This window comes from Pogoniulus pusillus, chromosome 15 (assembly GCF_015220805.1).
Source record: "Pogoniulus pusillus isolate bPogPus1 chromosome 15, bPogPus1.pri, whole genome shotgun sequence".
In the NCBI taxonomy this organism is placed as follows: Eukaryota; Metazoa; Chordata; class Aves; order Piciformes; family Lybiidae; genus Pogoniulus; species Pogoniulus pusillus.
In genome coordinates, this window is record NC_087278.1 from 25,704,585 (window position 1) to 25,722,207 (window position 17,623).

The following is a 17,623-nucleotide window of genomic DNA, read 5'->3' on the forward strand; positions in this document are numbered from 1 at the left end:
GATCCTCCTGGAGTTGAAATACTTACCTCAAGCTCTGCTGCATCTTTGGACAGCTCCACAATCTTCTTTTGAAGTCCATCAGTCTCCATGCTATTCCTAATATTCTGAACAAGATGCAGAACACTTAGGTAAAAGATTCCTGAATGCAGCAGGTGTTTTGTTACCTGTTTGTCTATTTCATCCTAAATAGTCTAAAATAAAGGCTGTAAGTATTAATTTTTTTTTCACCTGATAAACTAGTTTATGAAGTACTGTAATGAAATAAGGGCCAATAAGAATAAAGCCCCTCTGAACAACAACAACAAAAGAGTTTTAATATAGAGTTAGTATTTTTATAGCTGTGTTATCTAGAAATGTTTGGAAGCGGTCTGTGAAGCTTTAAAAATGAGAGGAAATAAAAGCTCCCTGTCCCCCATGCTTTCCTAACCCTGTTATCTTTAGCCAGCAAATGGAAATTCTCTAACAGTACAACTTCAAGACACAAAGACTTATGATAAGATAACTCAATTAGCATGCCAGGCTTCAAAGTCTGACAGATGTTTAGCTAGACTTGCAAAGTCATGATTTGTATTACCTCTTCCTGGAGAGAAGTAATTTTGATGATGAGAGACTGATTTTCTTTTTCCTGATCAGGATTAAGTAAAAATGAAAAGAAACAAGAGCAAAATCAAAATAGTTTCAGCATGTCAAGTTCAACATTTAAAACCAAAGCAAGCCAAAAAGTAACAGATCACAAACACATCCAGGACCCAGTACAAAGCAGTAGTGTTGTCTTTCTCTGCTTCAGAAAGCACAGCAAAGAGGTATTCAAGGCCAGAACAAGCAAACCTATAGTGTCTGTGCTTGAGTTGAGACACATCTGAAACTAAGGGACTTACAAGCACAACTAACAATATTTCTGCCTCTCACAAGAGGAATTCTGCATGTAATCTGAAGACATACCAAAACAAGAATATGCACACACCGTAACGGGGTAGCACCAGAAAAATGCTTGCATTCTTGTTTGGCAGGGAAGACTTTGGATTTCTAAATACCCAGCAGCAGCAACACCTAGAGCTATGGAAGAACTATTTACAGCTACACTCACACTGCAAGCCTCAGAGATGTAAACAACGTGCACAGCATTGATGCAAGTGTAGATTCTCCAGAAAACCTGTACTCTGACTCTGGCAACACCTGTGAAAGCTGCAGCCACACGGGCCTTGTTAGCCAGCTGCTTTACACAGTATAGCCAAAGGCTTTGCTACTTAGGCACCTGGGGTGCAGCTCAGATGCTCTCATGTAGGCAGCTCGTGTCCTTTAAGGCTCACAAAGCTGTGCTGCCTGGTTTCTAGCGATCAGTCCAGTCTGGACAGGTTTTTCACAGGCCATTATCATTAACTGCAAGCCCATGCAGGCATTGAAAATAACCTAAGAGAGGTTTGGACAATTACTCCTGTGGCCATCTGAACTGTATCTCCTGTCCCTGCTTCTTCTAGAAAAGTGTGAATTACTGGTAGAACACCATCAACAGCAAAACAGACAGGGCTCCAGGATGGCAGCATAAGATCTCTTGCCCTTAATTATAGTTGGATGTGAGCCAAGACATTTTGTTGTTTTCATTGCAACAGACAACTGTTTAAAGAAGCTTCCATGCAAAACCTTCACAATGTTTTTATAACACTAACAAATCACACACAGAAATGTCAAATTATAGAATTGTTTCAGTTGCAAAGCACCCTTAAGATCAAGTCCAACCATCAGCCCAAGATCACCATGGCCACTAAACCATGTCTCAAAGTGACATGTCTATTTGTCTTTCAAACACTTCCAGGGATGCTGACTCCACCACATCCCTGGGCAGCCTGCTCCAATGCCTGACCACTCTTTCAGGAAAGATTTTTATCCTAATAACCAGCCTAAACCTCATCTGGGATAATTTCAAGCCATTTCCTCTCATTCTTGCACCTTAGCAGAAGAGACCAACCCCCACCTCACTCCAACATCCTTTCAGGAAGTTGTAGAGAGCAATGAGGTCTCAGCTTCCTCCTCTTCAGACTGAAGAACTCCAGTTTCCTCAGCTCCTTCTCACCAGATCTATTCTCCAGACCTTTTACCAGTTTTGTTACCCTTCTCTGGACATGCTTCAACACCTCAATGTCCTTCTTGGAGGGAAGGGCCCAAAACAGAACCCAGCATTCAAGCTGCACTCACCAGTGCCTAGTACAGGGCGTGATCACTTCCCTATTCCTGCTGGCCACACTGTTGCTGATACAAGTCATGATGCTGTTTGCCCTCTTGGCCACCTGAGCTCACTGCTAGCTCATGTTCAACAACTATATCAAGCATCCTCAAAAAGCCTTATTACCTGCTGATACTGCTGATGTTTAGTCTGCCTGGTTCTGCCATTTTTACAGCAAAGTGTGAAATGCTGTGCCATGCAAGCTAAGAAACAAGAGCACCTACTAGTTGTTTATTTTGGCAGAGAATCTGCTCTCTCTTCTCTTCTGACAGGTTCAGCTTAGTTTTTACTTCTTCTAGTTCTTCTTCCAGAGACTTGGCCTGCAGCACAGAATGCTGGATGCTGCATGGGTGGAAATACATCCAGAGAAGTTTGAGTGAGTTTACTCTTGGTCATTAGATAGACTTGAAATACCAAGAACAGTATTTTTAGAAACCACTAGGGATATACTAGTTGGCACAGATTCTTAACAGAAGAGCAACAATTGAGCTTAAACCCATCATCTCTGTCCAGTAAGTAAAAGCTCATGGACTCACCTTCTATTTATCACCCACCTCAGATAAACACAGCATCCAAGATAACAAGCTTTTGTTTGCACCCACCTAACAGTCTTGTTTGTTATAGTCAAATAGATCAGGCTATTTCAGCACATAAACCTGGGCTTACAACAGTTCATTGTTAGTGGTTAGTGCAGTTTAAGGATAAGCTCTGCATCATTTTCTTATCCTGATCTGATATCCTAACCAACTGGGCAAGGCCCTTTTCCTGGTTGGCTCCAGCACACCAGAGTACATGGTTCAACATGAGAACACACATCCCATGACACCTACACTGCAGGACTCTCACCTTCACTCCCAGTATCTTCTGAGGAGATGGTTTGACAGTGGATAGTATACCACATTTTAATTAGTTGGGTCTGGTAAGCATTAAACTCACTGCAATAATAGGCTCATACCAAGGGCATTTACATGTCCTCAAACTGCAGCAATACTAAGCTAGTGAGAAAATCCACTTGATTTCCTCAAGGGAGTAGGAAAGAGGCTCATTTCCCCTCTGCACAGCACCAGATGTGTTGTCTAGGACTGGAAGCCTTCTAATGCTTGGCCATTCTCTTGTTTTTTTTTAATTACTTTGAATTAGTTTAGTTTGATGCTGCTTTACCCTAAGATTTAGTCTGTGTGCACTCACAGCACCTCAAGCTGTAAAATGAATGACTGATTTCACAAGAATCAGGAGGCAGAGAGCACACAAGAAGGTTAAACCTTACAGATACTGCATTAAGCCATGGAAGCTGCTGTCATAAAGCACTGGTGAGGCTTTGTGATAGTTTGAAGCTAGCTAGAACGTTTTGGAGAGAAGAACTAGATTATAGGCTGTGAAAGGAAAACAGTGGTGATGTCTACTCCCCTTAGAGTCTTGCTGAAGAAGAAACAAAAACATTAGATAACACTCTCACCATTTTTCACTCTGCCTTGGGCTGCCGACTGACCTCACCTTCTGTTTGGCCTAACCCACCTTTGCTTCATAACCTCTTGGCTGAGCCTCTATTCTTCTTTAGGACTGGGGTAAGGTTGAGAGAGGCAGGGGGAAGGTGCAGGGGTGGTTGAGAGCCCCTCCTGGGGACTCAGGTTTCTGGGAGGGGAGTTGTGTTTCTGTATTATCTTTTACCTTGTATACTTCTGTATATAACTGTACATACTGCAAATAACTGTATATTGTATATTGTGCTAGCTGCAAATAAATAGCTTCACTTATATTCCCAGAGCTGGCTGAGACTAGTCTGGGTAATTTTAAAAGTGTGTGTGGGGGGGGAGGCAGGGAACACCCAAACCATCACATATTCTTATCTGGCGCCCAACATGGGGCAAATTCACTTGGAGTGACTGTTAGTTAACTCTGGGAATCAGAATGAAGCTAATGAAGCAGCTATTTTACTTAGTGGGGGCTACTGTGTGGCTTAAAAGCATGATGCATGGAAGAAGCTAGTTCTGCCCATGGCTTGTAGACTTGGTGCAGTCAGGGTCTCCCACCTTTTTGTTTGTTGACGCAGATCCTCATTGTCTGCCAACAGCTTATTGTTAGTCTCATCCATAGCTTCCAGTGTGAGCTTCAGCTTGTGGTTCTCTTCCTGAAGCTTCTGATTCTTGTACTGCAGGTCCGCAACACAGGTTATCAAGTCAGAAATGTCCCTGTTCCAGTAACAAAACCAGGAGAGATTGACTAAGGTAATCTGACCTCATTTAGAGTTTCTAAATATCCTGATACTGTGCCGCACCAATTAAAGAGTTGGGAGGAGATGCCACAGAGAGCTTGTAATGCTAATCTCCTCTTAGGCCATCACTAATACTTCGGTACTTACTGCACGATTTTTGGATACTTTCCCCCTAAACCATTCCCCACTTAAGCTTTCAAGTGAAACTTGAACAAAGATCACCATTTTGAGATCCCAAGACAGGATAAAGAAGCATCAGAAAGCAGAAGTCAGCACTGTAACCTCTGCTGTTTACTAGTTGCTTTGCTATTAATCAAATCCATGTCAGAGTCAGGATTATAAAAAGTAAAAAAACACCACCAAAAACTAAGGATCAGATTTCCAGAACAAAAGTCTTCTACTGTCATACAGGTTAAGAACTTGGGTGAGGGAAGGAGCCAGTTTTAAAAGGAAAAGAAACACAAAGCAAAACTGTTCACAGGAAATTAAAAATGACACAGAAGGAGCAAGCTATCAGCAGGAAAAATTACAAATGTATTTAAGTCACAGTATCACCAAGGTTGGAAGAGACCTCACAGATCATCAAGTCCAACCCTTTACCACAGAGCTCAAGGCCAGACCATGGCACCAAGTGCCACGTCCAATCCTGCCTTGAACAGCCCCAGGGACGGCGACTCCACCACCTCCCCGGGCAGCCCATTGCAGTGTCCAATGACTCTCTCAGTGAAGAACTTTCTTCTCACCTCCAGCCTAAATTTCCCCTGGCACAGCCTGAGGCTAAGTCTGAGATGAATCTCTGAAAAACAATATGATGGCATCCAAAGCTGCATCAAAAGCAGCATGGCCAGCTAACTGAGAGAGGTGATTTTGCCCCTCTGCTCTGGAGAGACCTCAGCTGGAGTGCTGTGTCCACCTCTGGAGCCCTCCCCATGGGAAGGGCATGGACCTGATGGAGATGGTCCAGAGGAGAGACATAGAGATGATCAAGAGGCCAGAGCACTTCTGCTACAAGGACAGGCCAAGGGAGATGGGACTGTTCATTCTGGAGAAGAAAAGGCTCCAGGCAGACTTAATAGCAGCCAAGGACGTAGTTGTAGCTCCATCCCTGGAGATATTCAAGGTTAGGCTGCACAAGGCTGCGTGCAAGTTGATCTAGTGGAGGGACGTCCCTGGTGAATGCAGGAGGGTTGGATTAGATGACCTTTGGAGGTCACTTCCAAGCTAAGCCATTCTATAATCAGGACCTAAAGCAGAGTTGAGTTCAACATTAAAAACTTTGCTAAGACAACCTGCTGAAACAATGTTTCTAGGAATTACTCTCAAACAATTCAATGCCGGGAGCGTTAAATTTGGAGAAAGGATTGTTTGGAACTCACACATCTCCTTTGGACACATCACCCCCAAAGGCCTCCAAGCTTCCTGATGTAAAGTTCATCTGCACAAGCATCTCCTTTGCTGAAAGAGGCAGAGGTTTTGGTTATGCAAAACTCCAGTTTCTTAATTGTAAACTAAAAACAGAATAAAAAGATCTGTACCTTCAGAGGTGGTTTTGTGCACTTCCATGCTTGCTGTTGGCCCCTCAGTGACACTGTCTTCCCTGAAACAAGGCAGCATCAAGAGCCACAAAAATCAGCAGGGCACACAATCGCCTAACACCCTTGGAACCTTAAAAAGCTTTCAGCTGAACCCCACAATGTGGTCTCAGTATCCTGATACCATCTTTGTTTGGGGTCAGGGAAGGCACAAGCCAGAGGAGCACTTTCTACTCTCCTGTTTTCACAGGAGCTTTTATAGAAGGTAGATTGACAATAAAAAGCTGTTACCATTTTCTCTTGCAGTCCTCAATCCACTCTTTCATGACAGCATGAAATGTTCCCAGGTCCATGGAGACATCTTTCTTATCTGGGTCAAGCATGTTGAACAACTCTTCAATACCATTGTCTTCCAATCCCTGACTGGTTGTGTGTCTCAAGTAATCAACTATCTTGGAAACGGCTACCTTTCCTGAAACAGACACAGGTGTGGATGCATGAGAGTGAAGTCTTGTAGGCCATTTCACAGCTGTAAGGGAGAATGCTGCTGATCAGCACTACTGTGTATTCAATTGCCTTCTCCAGAGCTGTGAGCAACTTTGGAGCAGTAGACAGTTCCTCTGAATACTGCCTGCAGATCTGGAGTTACATAGGAAGGAATCATTTAGAGCTTTAACTTTTTTAATACATGAGTGTGAAAAGTGCAGTTTACTAGCGTGGTGAAGTTCAGTTCAGCTTAAGACAACCAAACTCAACACATGCAATGCTACTACTTTCAAGTGTCTCATCAAACTGGGAAAACTGTCACTAGATCATTCCTTTCTTTACCACTTTTAGTTATGTCTGCAGGCAGTATTCAGAGGAACTGTCTACTGCTCCCAAGTTACCTGAAGTTATCTTTTCTGACTGAGGGAAGCACAAAAGAATTAAGCAGAGGCACACACATTCATTCTACATCTGCCACATATACAGCCACCTTGCTAGTTTGAAGCTAGCTGGAATATTTTAGTGAGAAGAATTATAGACTGTGAGAAGGAAACTGGTGATGTCTACTTCACTCACAGGCTTGCTGAGATGCATAAAACAAGAACACATACATAGATAACACGGTAGCTGTGTGTCTCTGTCTGCCTGCACTCTTCTCCCTAACCTGCTGTCTGTGTAACTAATCCTTCTGCTTTCTAACACCTCAGCTGATCTTCTAAACTCACTTTGAATGTAAGGCAAAGCCTGGAATAAGGTAGAGTAGTGGAAAGGAGGTGGAAGGGTGGTTGGGAGCCCCTCCTGGGGACTCTGGCTTCTGGGAGGGGTGCTGTGTTTCTGCATTACTTTTTTTACTTGTATACTTCTGTATATAGCTGTATATACTGTAAATAGCTGCTTGTATATTGTGCTAAGCTGTAAATATTAAGCTTCATTTTTAATTTTCACCTGAGTCTAGTCTGGGTAATTTTATACAAGGGCAGGGGGGAGGGAGGACAGGTAACAAACTCTCACAGACACCTGGCTAAGGCAACTAGTCAGTTCAAGCACATCAGAGACTGGCACATGTCAGGAATCATAACAGGATCTCAGCCTTGAAAATGTGTTGAGAGAAGAATAAAACAGCAATGAAAATCCACTGACAAACCTGTACGCTGTGTGTCACACGCACAGAAGATAGTGGTCAGTAGGTCTTCTTCAGAGATCAAGCTTACATTATCCATGTTGTCAGCCTCATACATCAGTGAATGCTTCCACCCTATGAATAATAAGTTTGTTACAACCCATAACAAACACATGCACCTGCCGCAGCTTCCAACTACAGTATTATGTTTGTTACAGCAGCAGCACACACCACACACCAGAGCTGGGACAACATCTGAATTTTCTTTTATTTCTAAGACGATAAAAAACCCAAAGCAGACCAAAGAGCTCCTGCCCCTCAGCCAAACAACACTGGGATCTGTTCACAGCCGGAGCCCCCTGAGCTAGGAACTGGTTTAGGCATCTATTTCTACACGTGCATTTCTGGTTGTTCTTCTGCATACAGCAAACTCAACATTTTAGCAGGCCAGTTATTTCTTCTCTTCACTCTTCAGATCTACTGCAGAGAAACCGTCGCAATTAAGACAAGAAAACAGCCCCTAAAGAACAACCAACCAAGCAACAACTCCACAGTGTAAAAACTACACCAAAACCCCTATTTATTTTACAATGGCAGACTAAATTAATCACAAAATCTCTTATCCATAGAAAGGAATTAGCAAACGTGAGAAAGTTGAACTTGGCTCATCACTTCTTCACTGCTTACATTCATACTAATGCTTTTTGAAAGACAATTCAGAGAACGTTTCATGGCAGGTACAGCCACCCAAACAAAAGCCAAAACAGCAAAGAAGAGTGATCAACTCTTCCCTGGGCAAAGAGTAAAAGCTCAAAGCTGTGATCACAACAGCACGATGCTGACTGACCCCCACACACCTCAGCCCAGCCATGTGCCCAGCCTGCACACCCAGGTGAAGAAACAGGAAAGGTAATGTCCTTCAATCAACCAAAGCCCTCAGCAGAGAAGAAGCTGACCACATGCAATCACGGACCAGATCTGACTTGGGTATGAACAGAGCTCTGCTCAGGACAAAATAGAGCCTGTCTTCCCTGGAGCAGTGGGGCTGGAGCTGGGGATGCCCTTGGATTGGCACGCTGAGGAAACCCCTGTAATTAATAGGTAATTGTAATTGTTTAATCAAGAAACATTTTAATAGAGTGTTAAGTATGCCTAGCCGCAAACAGCAGTGTAGATACAGCTGTTGCAAATCAGGAAATATGCCTAACTGCAGAGGTCATGCTAGATATGATAATGTGCAAAGAATAAGCTAGCTAATTGCTAAAAATTTCAAGGACTAAGCTTTAGGTACATCCTTAACTTTGAGATAAGAGAGACATGCCACATGTGGGACTCGGGACATTAATCAGTCATATCCCAAGGACTAAGCTTTAGGTGCATCCTTAATTTTGAGCTAAGAGAGAACATGCCACATGTGGGACTCGGACATTAATCAGTCATGTTCCAAGGACTAAGCTTTAATTTTGAGAAGTGGGATTGGGGACATTAACCAGCCAAAGGAAGTCCATATTTGGAGACGGGTTAACCAGAGGACACCTGAGGAGGACTGCTTACTTCATCCTCAACGACCACCAGAAGGGAAGGCAGACCCTAACCCAAAAGAAGGAACATGCAAAGGATGGGTTTATGTAATTTGCTGGGTGGAACAACGCAGACAACATAGTATAAATATAGGCTAATTAAGAGACTTGACACGGCAGGTGGCGGAGCGGTGACAGAGCGGTGACTCCCCTGTCGTCCAGCACTGTAACTTTGCTCATATTCTACTTGCCTAATTGAATAAATTTGTAATCTGGACACTTTGATTTTGAGTCATTCTCAATTTATAACAGGTATGAACAGAGCTCTGCTCAGGACAAAATAGAGCCTGTCTTGCCTGGAGCAGCGGGGCTGGAGCTGGGGCTGCCCTTGGATTGGCACGCTGAGGAAACCCCTGTGAAGGCTGAGAGGCCTCCTGTGCATTTCGGATGATCGTCTCTTCAGCATACGATGAAGTTGGCTGTGTAGCTCCTCCGTAGCTGCCATCTGCACCTGCAGCTTAGCGCGATCGGAGTGCTAAGTACTTTTGGTTAGAACCAATCTCCTTTGAGCATAAGCCGTTTCTGGTTTAAGCCTGATGGAACAGCTCCGAAGCAGCCGTTAAAAGGGGCACGTAGCCCATCACTGAAACACAAAGGCACATGGGGCTGCAAGGCCCAGGAGCCCAAACCACTGCCCACATGGCAGCCCCCAGCAGCTCAGGGCACTCCAAGGAAGGCTTTTGTGTTAGCTGGGCAAAACTGACCTCGAGTGAAGAGTCCCAAAGCAAGGGGCAGGCGCGATCAATGACTGTGAAGTAACGATGAGAGAGAAGGGAAGGTGGGCGCTGACGGGCAGGCTGCTCGGCCACCGTCCGACTGAGCCCCGCGGCGCCGGGCGGGCGCAGCTCCCAGCGAGCGCAGCGCCGCCGTGGCCGTTAAGGGACTGTGGGAGCTGGCGGACGGAGCGCGAAGCGCCGCCCGTGCTGAGGCGATAGACGCGAGGGGGCTGCACGGCGGACCGCGGCTGTTGTGCCCCCGCGGAGCCCTTATTAGGAGACTACCGGACGCTTTACAAATGCATGCAGTGTGCCTCAGAGAAAGAGCTTCGAGAGCCGTTACGCGCACTCGGCAACAGCCTGCGAGCCCGCCCGCTCAGCCGCTGCCTGGGGCGGAGCCGCCACACGACGCACTGCTGCCGGGCGCCAGTGGGGCGGGCGCAGCCGACGGGAGGCAGAGCGCTGAGGGGGGCGGCCGCAAACCCACCTGCGGTCCGCCCCTGGCCGCAGCCTTAGCGGGCTGAGCCGCCTGCCCGGGGTCAAACTGTCGGTCTGAGTAGGGAAAGCGTTAGCTAGGGACATGCAGAGCTGTGTTCAGTGGCAGCCCGTGGGTTTATCCGGCAGCCTGTGGAATCGCTAGGGGAGGAAGCGGAGCACACAAGGAAAGCGGCAACTGCGCTTCGCGGGAAAGGAGGCGTGAATCCTGCGCAACGCTGCGGGTGAACAGAAGGGGTTAAACCACGCGTTGCACACAGGATGGTAAGGGGCTGGAAGGGACTTCTGGAGATCATCTGGTCCAATCCCCCTGCTAGAGCAGCTTCGCCTAGCTCAGGTTGCACAGGAATGCATCCAGGTGCGTTATGAGTCTCCAGGGGGAACTCTATGGGTAAGCCGTTCCAGCGCTCCAGCATCCACACACGTCATGTTCGAGTGAAACCCCCTATGCTCTAGTTTGGGTCTGCAGCACCTTATCCTGTCTGTGCTCCACCCGAAAGTGCTCAGCCCCACGCTCTTGACCCTTCTATAGATACTTATGTGCATTAGTAAGATCCTTGCTCAGGCTGCTCCTCTCCAGGCTAAACATCACAGTGTCACAGTATTATTAGGATTGGAAGAGACCTCACAGATCATCAAGTCCAACCCTTTACCACAGAGCTCAAGGCCAGACCATGGCACCAAGTGCCACGTCCAATCCTGCCTTGAACAGCTCCAGGGACAGCGACTCCATCACCTCCCCAGGCAGCCCATCCCCAGCTCTCTCCTGAAACAGATGCTTCTGTCTCCTGGTAATCCTCGTGGCTTGCCACTGGACTCTTTTCAGTAGTTTCCACATTCTCTCAACTCAAGGAGTTAAAAACTGGGCACCATACTCCCAAGTAAGGCAGAGCAAAGGGGAGGAGAACCTTCCTGGAACTGCTGACCACCTTCTTAATGCACCCTAGAATACCATTGGCCTTGGCCACATGTGGAGTTTGGGCCTCCCATTCCACCTGATGAATACCTGCCAGTGGTCTACTTACTACTGTATTCTCCTTGGACTCTCAGGAGTATGTATATTAAGAATCCTAAACTTACACATAGAAGGGCTCAAATTAGTGTTTTAAGTAAACAACAAGCTGATAGGAACCAAACCATCAAGGAAGACAGTAAACATAACAGGTGGTACCAGTGCTATGCGTGGCCAAAGCCAGCAGAGCTCAGACAATCCAAGTTTTGCATTGGTGGTTTAGCACTCTGCCCATTGCTCACACACTCAGAGTGACAGTGGGTCACATCTCACAGCCACAGTGCTGCAAGGCTGAGCACCAGGAGGCATTAAATGGCTGCTCCATGCACCACGTTGTCCCCCGGCCAATGCAGCAGTCAAACCAACAATTTAAGACACAAGCTGATGTCTTGCAGCTGACTGGGATATGGAGTTACCACGAGCAGCCTTTACTGTTCTAACAAGTGGAGAAATTACAAAAGGACAGAAATCTGAGTGTTTTGTTCTAAAGGACCATTAAAGAGTCACCACTCCATGCTTAACAATCAAAAGGACCAGCTCTCATTGAAGATACATGTGGGCAAGCCTGTCGCTGTCAAACTGCCCACCACTGGTACTATACCCATGACCTAGCAAAACCCAGAGGCTTGCATGCCTGGGAAGCCCTGGATGGAAGCAGAAAGGCCTACCATCACAGTGACCAGTGGATAATCCCTGACTTCCAGCCACCAAGCCTGGTTTTAAAAGCTCTGAGGCCCCTCTCCGTGGTGTTCTGGTTTTGTTGCTGGTTGGATTTTTTTCCCCCCCACAGAAAATGGAAAAGCAGACCACACTAGTGTTCCTCCTGGCAATGCTCATAGTGGCCAATGTGGATAATCAGGTTCTTGATGACAACATAGAATCATAGAATCAACCAGGTTGGAAGAGACCTCCAAGATCATCCAGTCCAACCTATCCCCCAGCCCTATCCAGTCAACTAGACTATGGCACTAAGTGCCTCATGCAGTCTTTTCTTGGAGGAATTCAATGTATCTGCCTAAAATTGACATCTGCTAGAAGAACGTATGGGAGTATTGTCACAGGACTGATTTTTAGCTATAGAGTGAGAAAGCTGGAGTTTTCCAGAATAAAAACAGAATAAAAAGATCTGTACCTTCAGAGGTGGTTTTGTGCACTTCCATGCTTGCTGTTGGCCCCTCAGTGACACTGTCTTCCCTGAAACAAGGCAGCATCAAGAGTCACAAAAATCAGCAGGGCACACAACTGCCTAACACCCTTGGAACCTTAAAAAGCTTTCAGCTGAACCCCACAATGTGGTCTCAGTATCCTGATACTATCTTTGTTTGGGGTCAGGGAAGGCACAAGCCAGAGGAGCATTTTCTACTCTGTTTTCACAGGAGCTTTTAGGAGGTAGAGTGACAAAAAAGCTGTTACCATTTTCTCTTGCAGTCCTCAATGGACTCTTTCATGACAGTGTGAAATGTTTCCTGGTCCATGGAGATGTCTTTCTGATCCAGATCAAGCAAGGTGCACAACTCTTCAAGACCACTGCGATCCAAGATCCAGCTAAGTTGTGTGCCTCAATTAACCACCTCTCTTGGAAACTGCTGCATTTCCTAGAACAGATACAAGACTAAGGTCTTGCAGGCCACTTCAAGAAGCTGTGCAAGAGCATACTGCTGATCTGCACTGGTGTGTGCTCAGTTGCTCTCAAGAGCTGTGGACAAGCAAGCAAATGCAAGCAGCAGGGAAGCAATGAAGAGACCAGTGTATGCTGACTGTGTAACAGACACTTGCAGACTGGCAGAGACTGTCCTCAGATCCTCTAAGACCAGGCTTTACTCATAGCCAGAACACCACCACAGACCAGGCTTCTGTTAGGACTAGCTGAAGAGGGAAACTACACAGTTGTATAGCAAACTCACAAGGCAGTTTGTGCATGCAAGGGGCACTGCTGTGGTCGCCTGCAGGGGTGAGGCACCAGACCCTGTGACCCTAATGGAATTTCCCCCTGCTTAGTACAAGTACCAGCTTGCCCTCAGAAGGATATAGGCTTCACTGAACCATGTCTTCGCTCAAACTGTGCATCAAGAAACAAAATAAAGCATCCACATCTTCCCCAAGAATTCAGCTCCTGCTTTTCTTTTAGCTAGAAAAACACAACAGTTCTGTTCTCAAGAGTAGCAACCTGCATCACCAGCATTTAACACAACTTTCCACTTCTATAATCTTGTGAAGCTGGGAGGAAAACCACATGTAAATATTACATTCCAACAGATAGCAGTAGACAAATACTCGGTATCTTACCTAAATGCAGGCTTCCTACATGCCAGCTGCTTGGCTTTATGTGGTTTTACATATGCAGAGTCAAGACCTCCAAGTTTATTTTTCTACCTTTGTTTCTCTAAGTAATAACACCTTCATGAACTTGTCCTTAGCCACAGCAATACCTAAGAAAGCCCAACAATGGGAGGAATCCCTGAACAACTTTAAAGGATCAGCTGATTTTTAACACCTTGGTTGGTTTCAAAGATGAACTCCTAAAAAATGGAGGAAGTTGAAGCAGCCTATTATGTTAGATATACAAGACACCCTATAAAAGAAAACAGCCTAAAACCACTGCAGGTAAATTTAAGCATCTGCACATACTTAGGGCACACAAGAGCCTCCAAGCAGATTTAAGGAACCCTCTGTTAGGGCCTTCTATCTACAGTGAGTTTTTAAATATTGCTTGTAACTCATCATTAAAAACCCAAACCCCACAGCTCAAACCCCTGTACTTACACTAACACGTGGGGAAAATGCCTCCTGTTTCTCTGTAGTAGAGACAGCACAGATTAACAAAAGCTCTCCTGGGGGTTCCCTCCATGAAGACCTCCTAAATGAACTTCTCCACTCAAATTGGTAGCAGGTGTATTAGCTGGAAAATGAGCTTTACAAGGTACATCTGCTGCTGCTTGCCACTCAGCTCCAGGGCTGAGATAGGCAACGAGCTGCAAATCAAGCATCATTTTCCAGCTTTCTAACCTTTGTTTTTTCATCCTCACATCTCTCCTGGAGCTGTTAAATTACTATGTTAAGTGTCAATGCATTCTCAGGTCTCCCTGTTAGCCCATCCTTACTTTTAAAACAGGAAAATAATGGCTCTTCCTCAGCTCAGGTACCTGGGATGGATTTGGAATGTCTCCAGAGAAGGAAACTCACTCCACAAGCATTCTGGGGCAGCCTGCTCCAGTGTTTTGTCACCCTCACAACAAAAAAGCTGCTCTATGTTCACATTTCTCCTTAAGTTCCTCTGCTCTAGCTTGCACTTGTTGCCCCTTGTCCTGTCATTGGATATCTCTGAGCAGAGCCTGGCTCTGTCCTCCTGACACTGCTCTGCACGTCTTGATAAACATGACTGAGGTCACCCTACAGGCTCCTCCAGGCTCAAGAGCCCCAGCTCCCTCAGCCTGTCCTCAGTGGGGAGATGTTCCACTGCCTGTACTCAACTCTTCCCCTGTACTCAGCACTGTTCAGGCCACACCTTGAGTACTGTGTCCAGTTTTGGGCTCCTCTATTCAAGAGAGGTGATGAGGTGCTGGAACATGTCCAGAGAAGGGTGACAAAGTTGGTGAGGGGCCTGGAACACAAACCCTATGAGGAGAGGCTGAGGGAGCTGGGGGTGTTTAGCCTGGAGAAGAGGAGGCTCAGGGCAGAGCTCATTGCTGTCTACAACTACCTGAAGGGAGGCTGTAGCCAGGTAGGGGTTGGTCTCTTCTCCCAGACAACCAGCAACAGAACAAGGGGACACAGTCTCAAACTACACTGGGGTAGGTCTAGGCTGGATGTTAGGAGGAAGTTGTTGGCAGAGAGTGATTGGCATTGGAATGGGCTGCCCAGGGAGGTGGTGGAGTCACCATCCCTGGAGGTGTTCAAGCAAAGCCTGGCTGAGGCACTTAGTGCCATGGTCTGGTTGACTGGCTAGGGCTGGGTGCTAGGTTGGACTGGATGATCTTGGAGAGACTGAGGCTTGAGGCTGCCTGGGGGGGCTGCAAGGAGCTGAACTGAGCAGGTGAAAATCTCAACTGGCTTATTGTTGGGTCAGACAACCATGAGCTCAAGAGACTCAAGACTTGTGCAGAAGCAGCTGAAGGCCAGACAGGATCCCTACAGCACCTAAAATGCCACTCACTGCTTTTGGTTAGAAGCTGGATGACTCCTAGAGAGTTACATGAAACTGGACTTTAGGGAGCCATAGCCTGTGTCTCTTCACGGGCTGCAGACAGCATTTTACACAGACAGCAGATGAAACAAGCCCTATCTCAAACCGTGAGGTTGGTGAGACCCTGGAACAGGTTGCCTAGGGAGATGGTTTGGGCCCCACTCCTGGAGGTGTTTAAGGCCAGGCTAGATGAGACTCTAGACAGGCTGATCTAGTGTGAGGTGTCCCTGCCCATGGCAGGGGGGCTGGAACTAGATGATCCTTGTGGTCCCTTCCAACCCTGACTGTGTCTATGATTCTATGAAAAGAACAGCCTTTATTTGTCCATAAGCAAAGCATTACAAGCATTAAAAAACTCTCCTTGCAAAGCAGCAAAACAGTACTAAGACAGTACAGTAAGAGAGTAGTAAGAGGCTAAATAGGCTTTGTGCAGTCATTTCTCCTTGGTGGCAAGCAGCAGGACTAGAAGAAATAGTTTCAAGTTGTGCCAGGGGAGGCTCAGGCTGGATGTTAGGAAATATTTCTTCTCAGAGAGGGTTCTCAAACAGGGGAATGGTCTGCCCAGGGCAGTGGTGAAGGTGTTTAAGCAGCCTGTGGACCTGGTGCTAGGGGACATGGTTTAGGATTGCCCCTCAACTGGGTCGCAGGTTGGAGTTGGATGATCTTTGAGTTGTCTTTTCTGTGATTCTGTGGATTTCCATAATGTTTGGTGCTTTGATTTATTTTTTTTTGGCAGAAGGTTTCTGTTTTTCCTTTAGATTCTCTGTGCCTTTGTGGCTTAGAGCCCTGAAATCATTTATTTTTACTGTGACCAGCAATTCTCATTAACTTTGGTGTTTCAAAGAAAATCTGTTTCAAAACCACTTCCCTTGAGAGCTGTGAGAAGTCTGCATGCAGAACCAAGAAATCCAGGTTTGTCAGTTCTACTTCAGTGATTCAAAGAGAGGCTTGGGCTCTTTTTGACTCCTCTCACAGTATCACAGTATCACACCAATCCCAGCTCCCTCAGCCTCTCCTCGTAGGGCTGTGCTCAAGGCCTCTCCCCAGCCTCGTTGCCCTTCTCTGGACACGCTCAAGCATCTCAATGTCCCTCCTAAACTGGGGGGCCCAGAACTGAACACAGGACTCAAGGTGTGGTCTAACCAGTGCAGAGTACAGGGGCAGAATGACCTCCCTGCTCCTGCTGGCCACACCATTCCTGATGCAGGCCAGGATGCCACTGGCTCTCTTGGCCACCTGGGCACACTGCTGGCTCATGTTCAGGTGGGTATCAATCAGCACCCCCAGATCCCTCTCTGTCTGGCTGCTCTCCAGCCACTCCGACCCCAGCCTGTATCTCTGCATGGGGTTGCTGTGGCCAAAGTGCAGCACCCTGCACTTGGAGCTATTGAACCCCATCCCATTGGGCTCTGCCCATCTGTCCAGGAGGTCAAGGTCCTGCTGCAGAGCCCTTCTGCCCTCCAACCCAGCCACATCTGCCCCCAGCTTAGTGTCATCTGCAAACTTGGTGATGACTGACTCCATGCCCTCATCCAGATCATCTATGAAGATGTTAAAGAGGATGGGGCCCAGCACTGATCCCTGAGGGACACCACTAGTGACAGCTGCCAGCTGGATGTGGCACCATTCACCACCACTCTCTGGGCTCAGCCCTCCAGGCAGTTCCTAACCCAGCACAGAGTGTTGCCATCCAAGCCATGGGCTGACAGCTTAGCCAGCAGTTTGCTGTGGGGGACAGTGTCAAAGGCCTTGCTGAAGTCCAGATAGACCACATCCACAGGCCTCCCCACATCCACCAAGCAGTCACCTGATCATAGAAGGAGATGAGGTTGGAGAGGCAGGATCTGCCCTTCCTAAACCCATGCTGGCTGGACCTGAGCCCTTTGCCATCCCTTAGGTGCGCTCTTATCACCCCCAAGCTAACCTGCTCCACGACAGGCATATGCAAGCTTGTACTCTTGAAAGCTGCAGTAGGCTGTAAGTGGGTTATGGATCATAACACACTAACAAATGACAGCTGCTCAGGCCGGTGAGCTGAGCGTGGAGCACTGCTTTTCAGTGCTGCC

At 46.8% G+C, this 17,623-nt stretch overlaps 1 protein-coding gene across 4 annotated transcripts in view; it reads right to left on the reverse strand.

Annotated features, from left to right (window-relative positions):
• IRAG2 (inositol 1,4,5-triphosphate receptor associated 2) overlaps window positions 1-14,219 on the reverse strand; it is a 52,789-nt gene extending 38,570 nt beyond the window's left edge. For 3 of the 4 annotated variants that reach the window (XM_064155921.1, XM_064155922.1, XM_064155920.1), the window contains exons 1-11: window positions 14,138-14,219; window positions 12,788-12,969; window positions 12,507-12,568; window positions 7,596-7,706; window positions 6,257-6,437; window positions 5,969-6,030; window positions 5,810-5,888; window positions 4,252-4,410; window positions 2,446-2,563; window positions 575-625; window positions 27-104 (exon numbers count right to left, since the gene is read on the reverse strand). In XM_064155921.1, coding sequence (XP_064011991.1) covers window positions 27-104; window positions 575-625; window positions 2,446-2,563; window positions 4,252-4,410; window positions 5,810-5,888; window positions 5,969-6,030; window positions 6,257-6,437; window positions 7,596-7,706; window positions 12,507-12,568; window positions 12,788-12,849 — 963 coding nt within the window. In that variant the 5' untranslated portion in view covers window positions 12,850-12,969; window positions 14,138-14,219. The remainder of the gene's footprint in view (window positions 1-26; window positions 105-574; window positions 626-2,445; window positions 2,564-4,251; window positions 4,411-5,809; window positions 5,889-5,968; window positions 6,031-6,256; window positions 6,438-7,595; window positions 7,707-12,506; window positions 12,569-12,787; window positions 12,970-14,137) is intronic. The other variant, XM_064155924.1, reaches the window with a different exon arrangement.
• Between the last annotated feature and the right edge of the window lie 3,404 nt (window positions 14,220-17,623).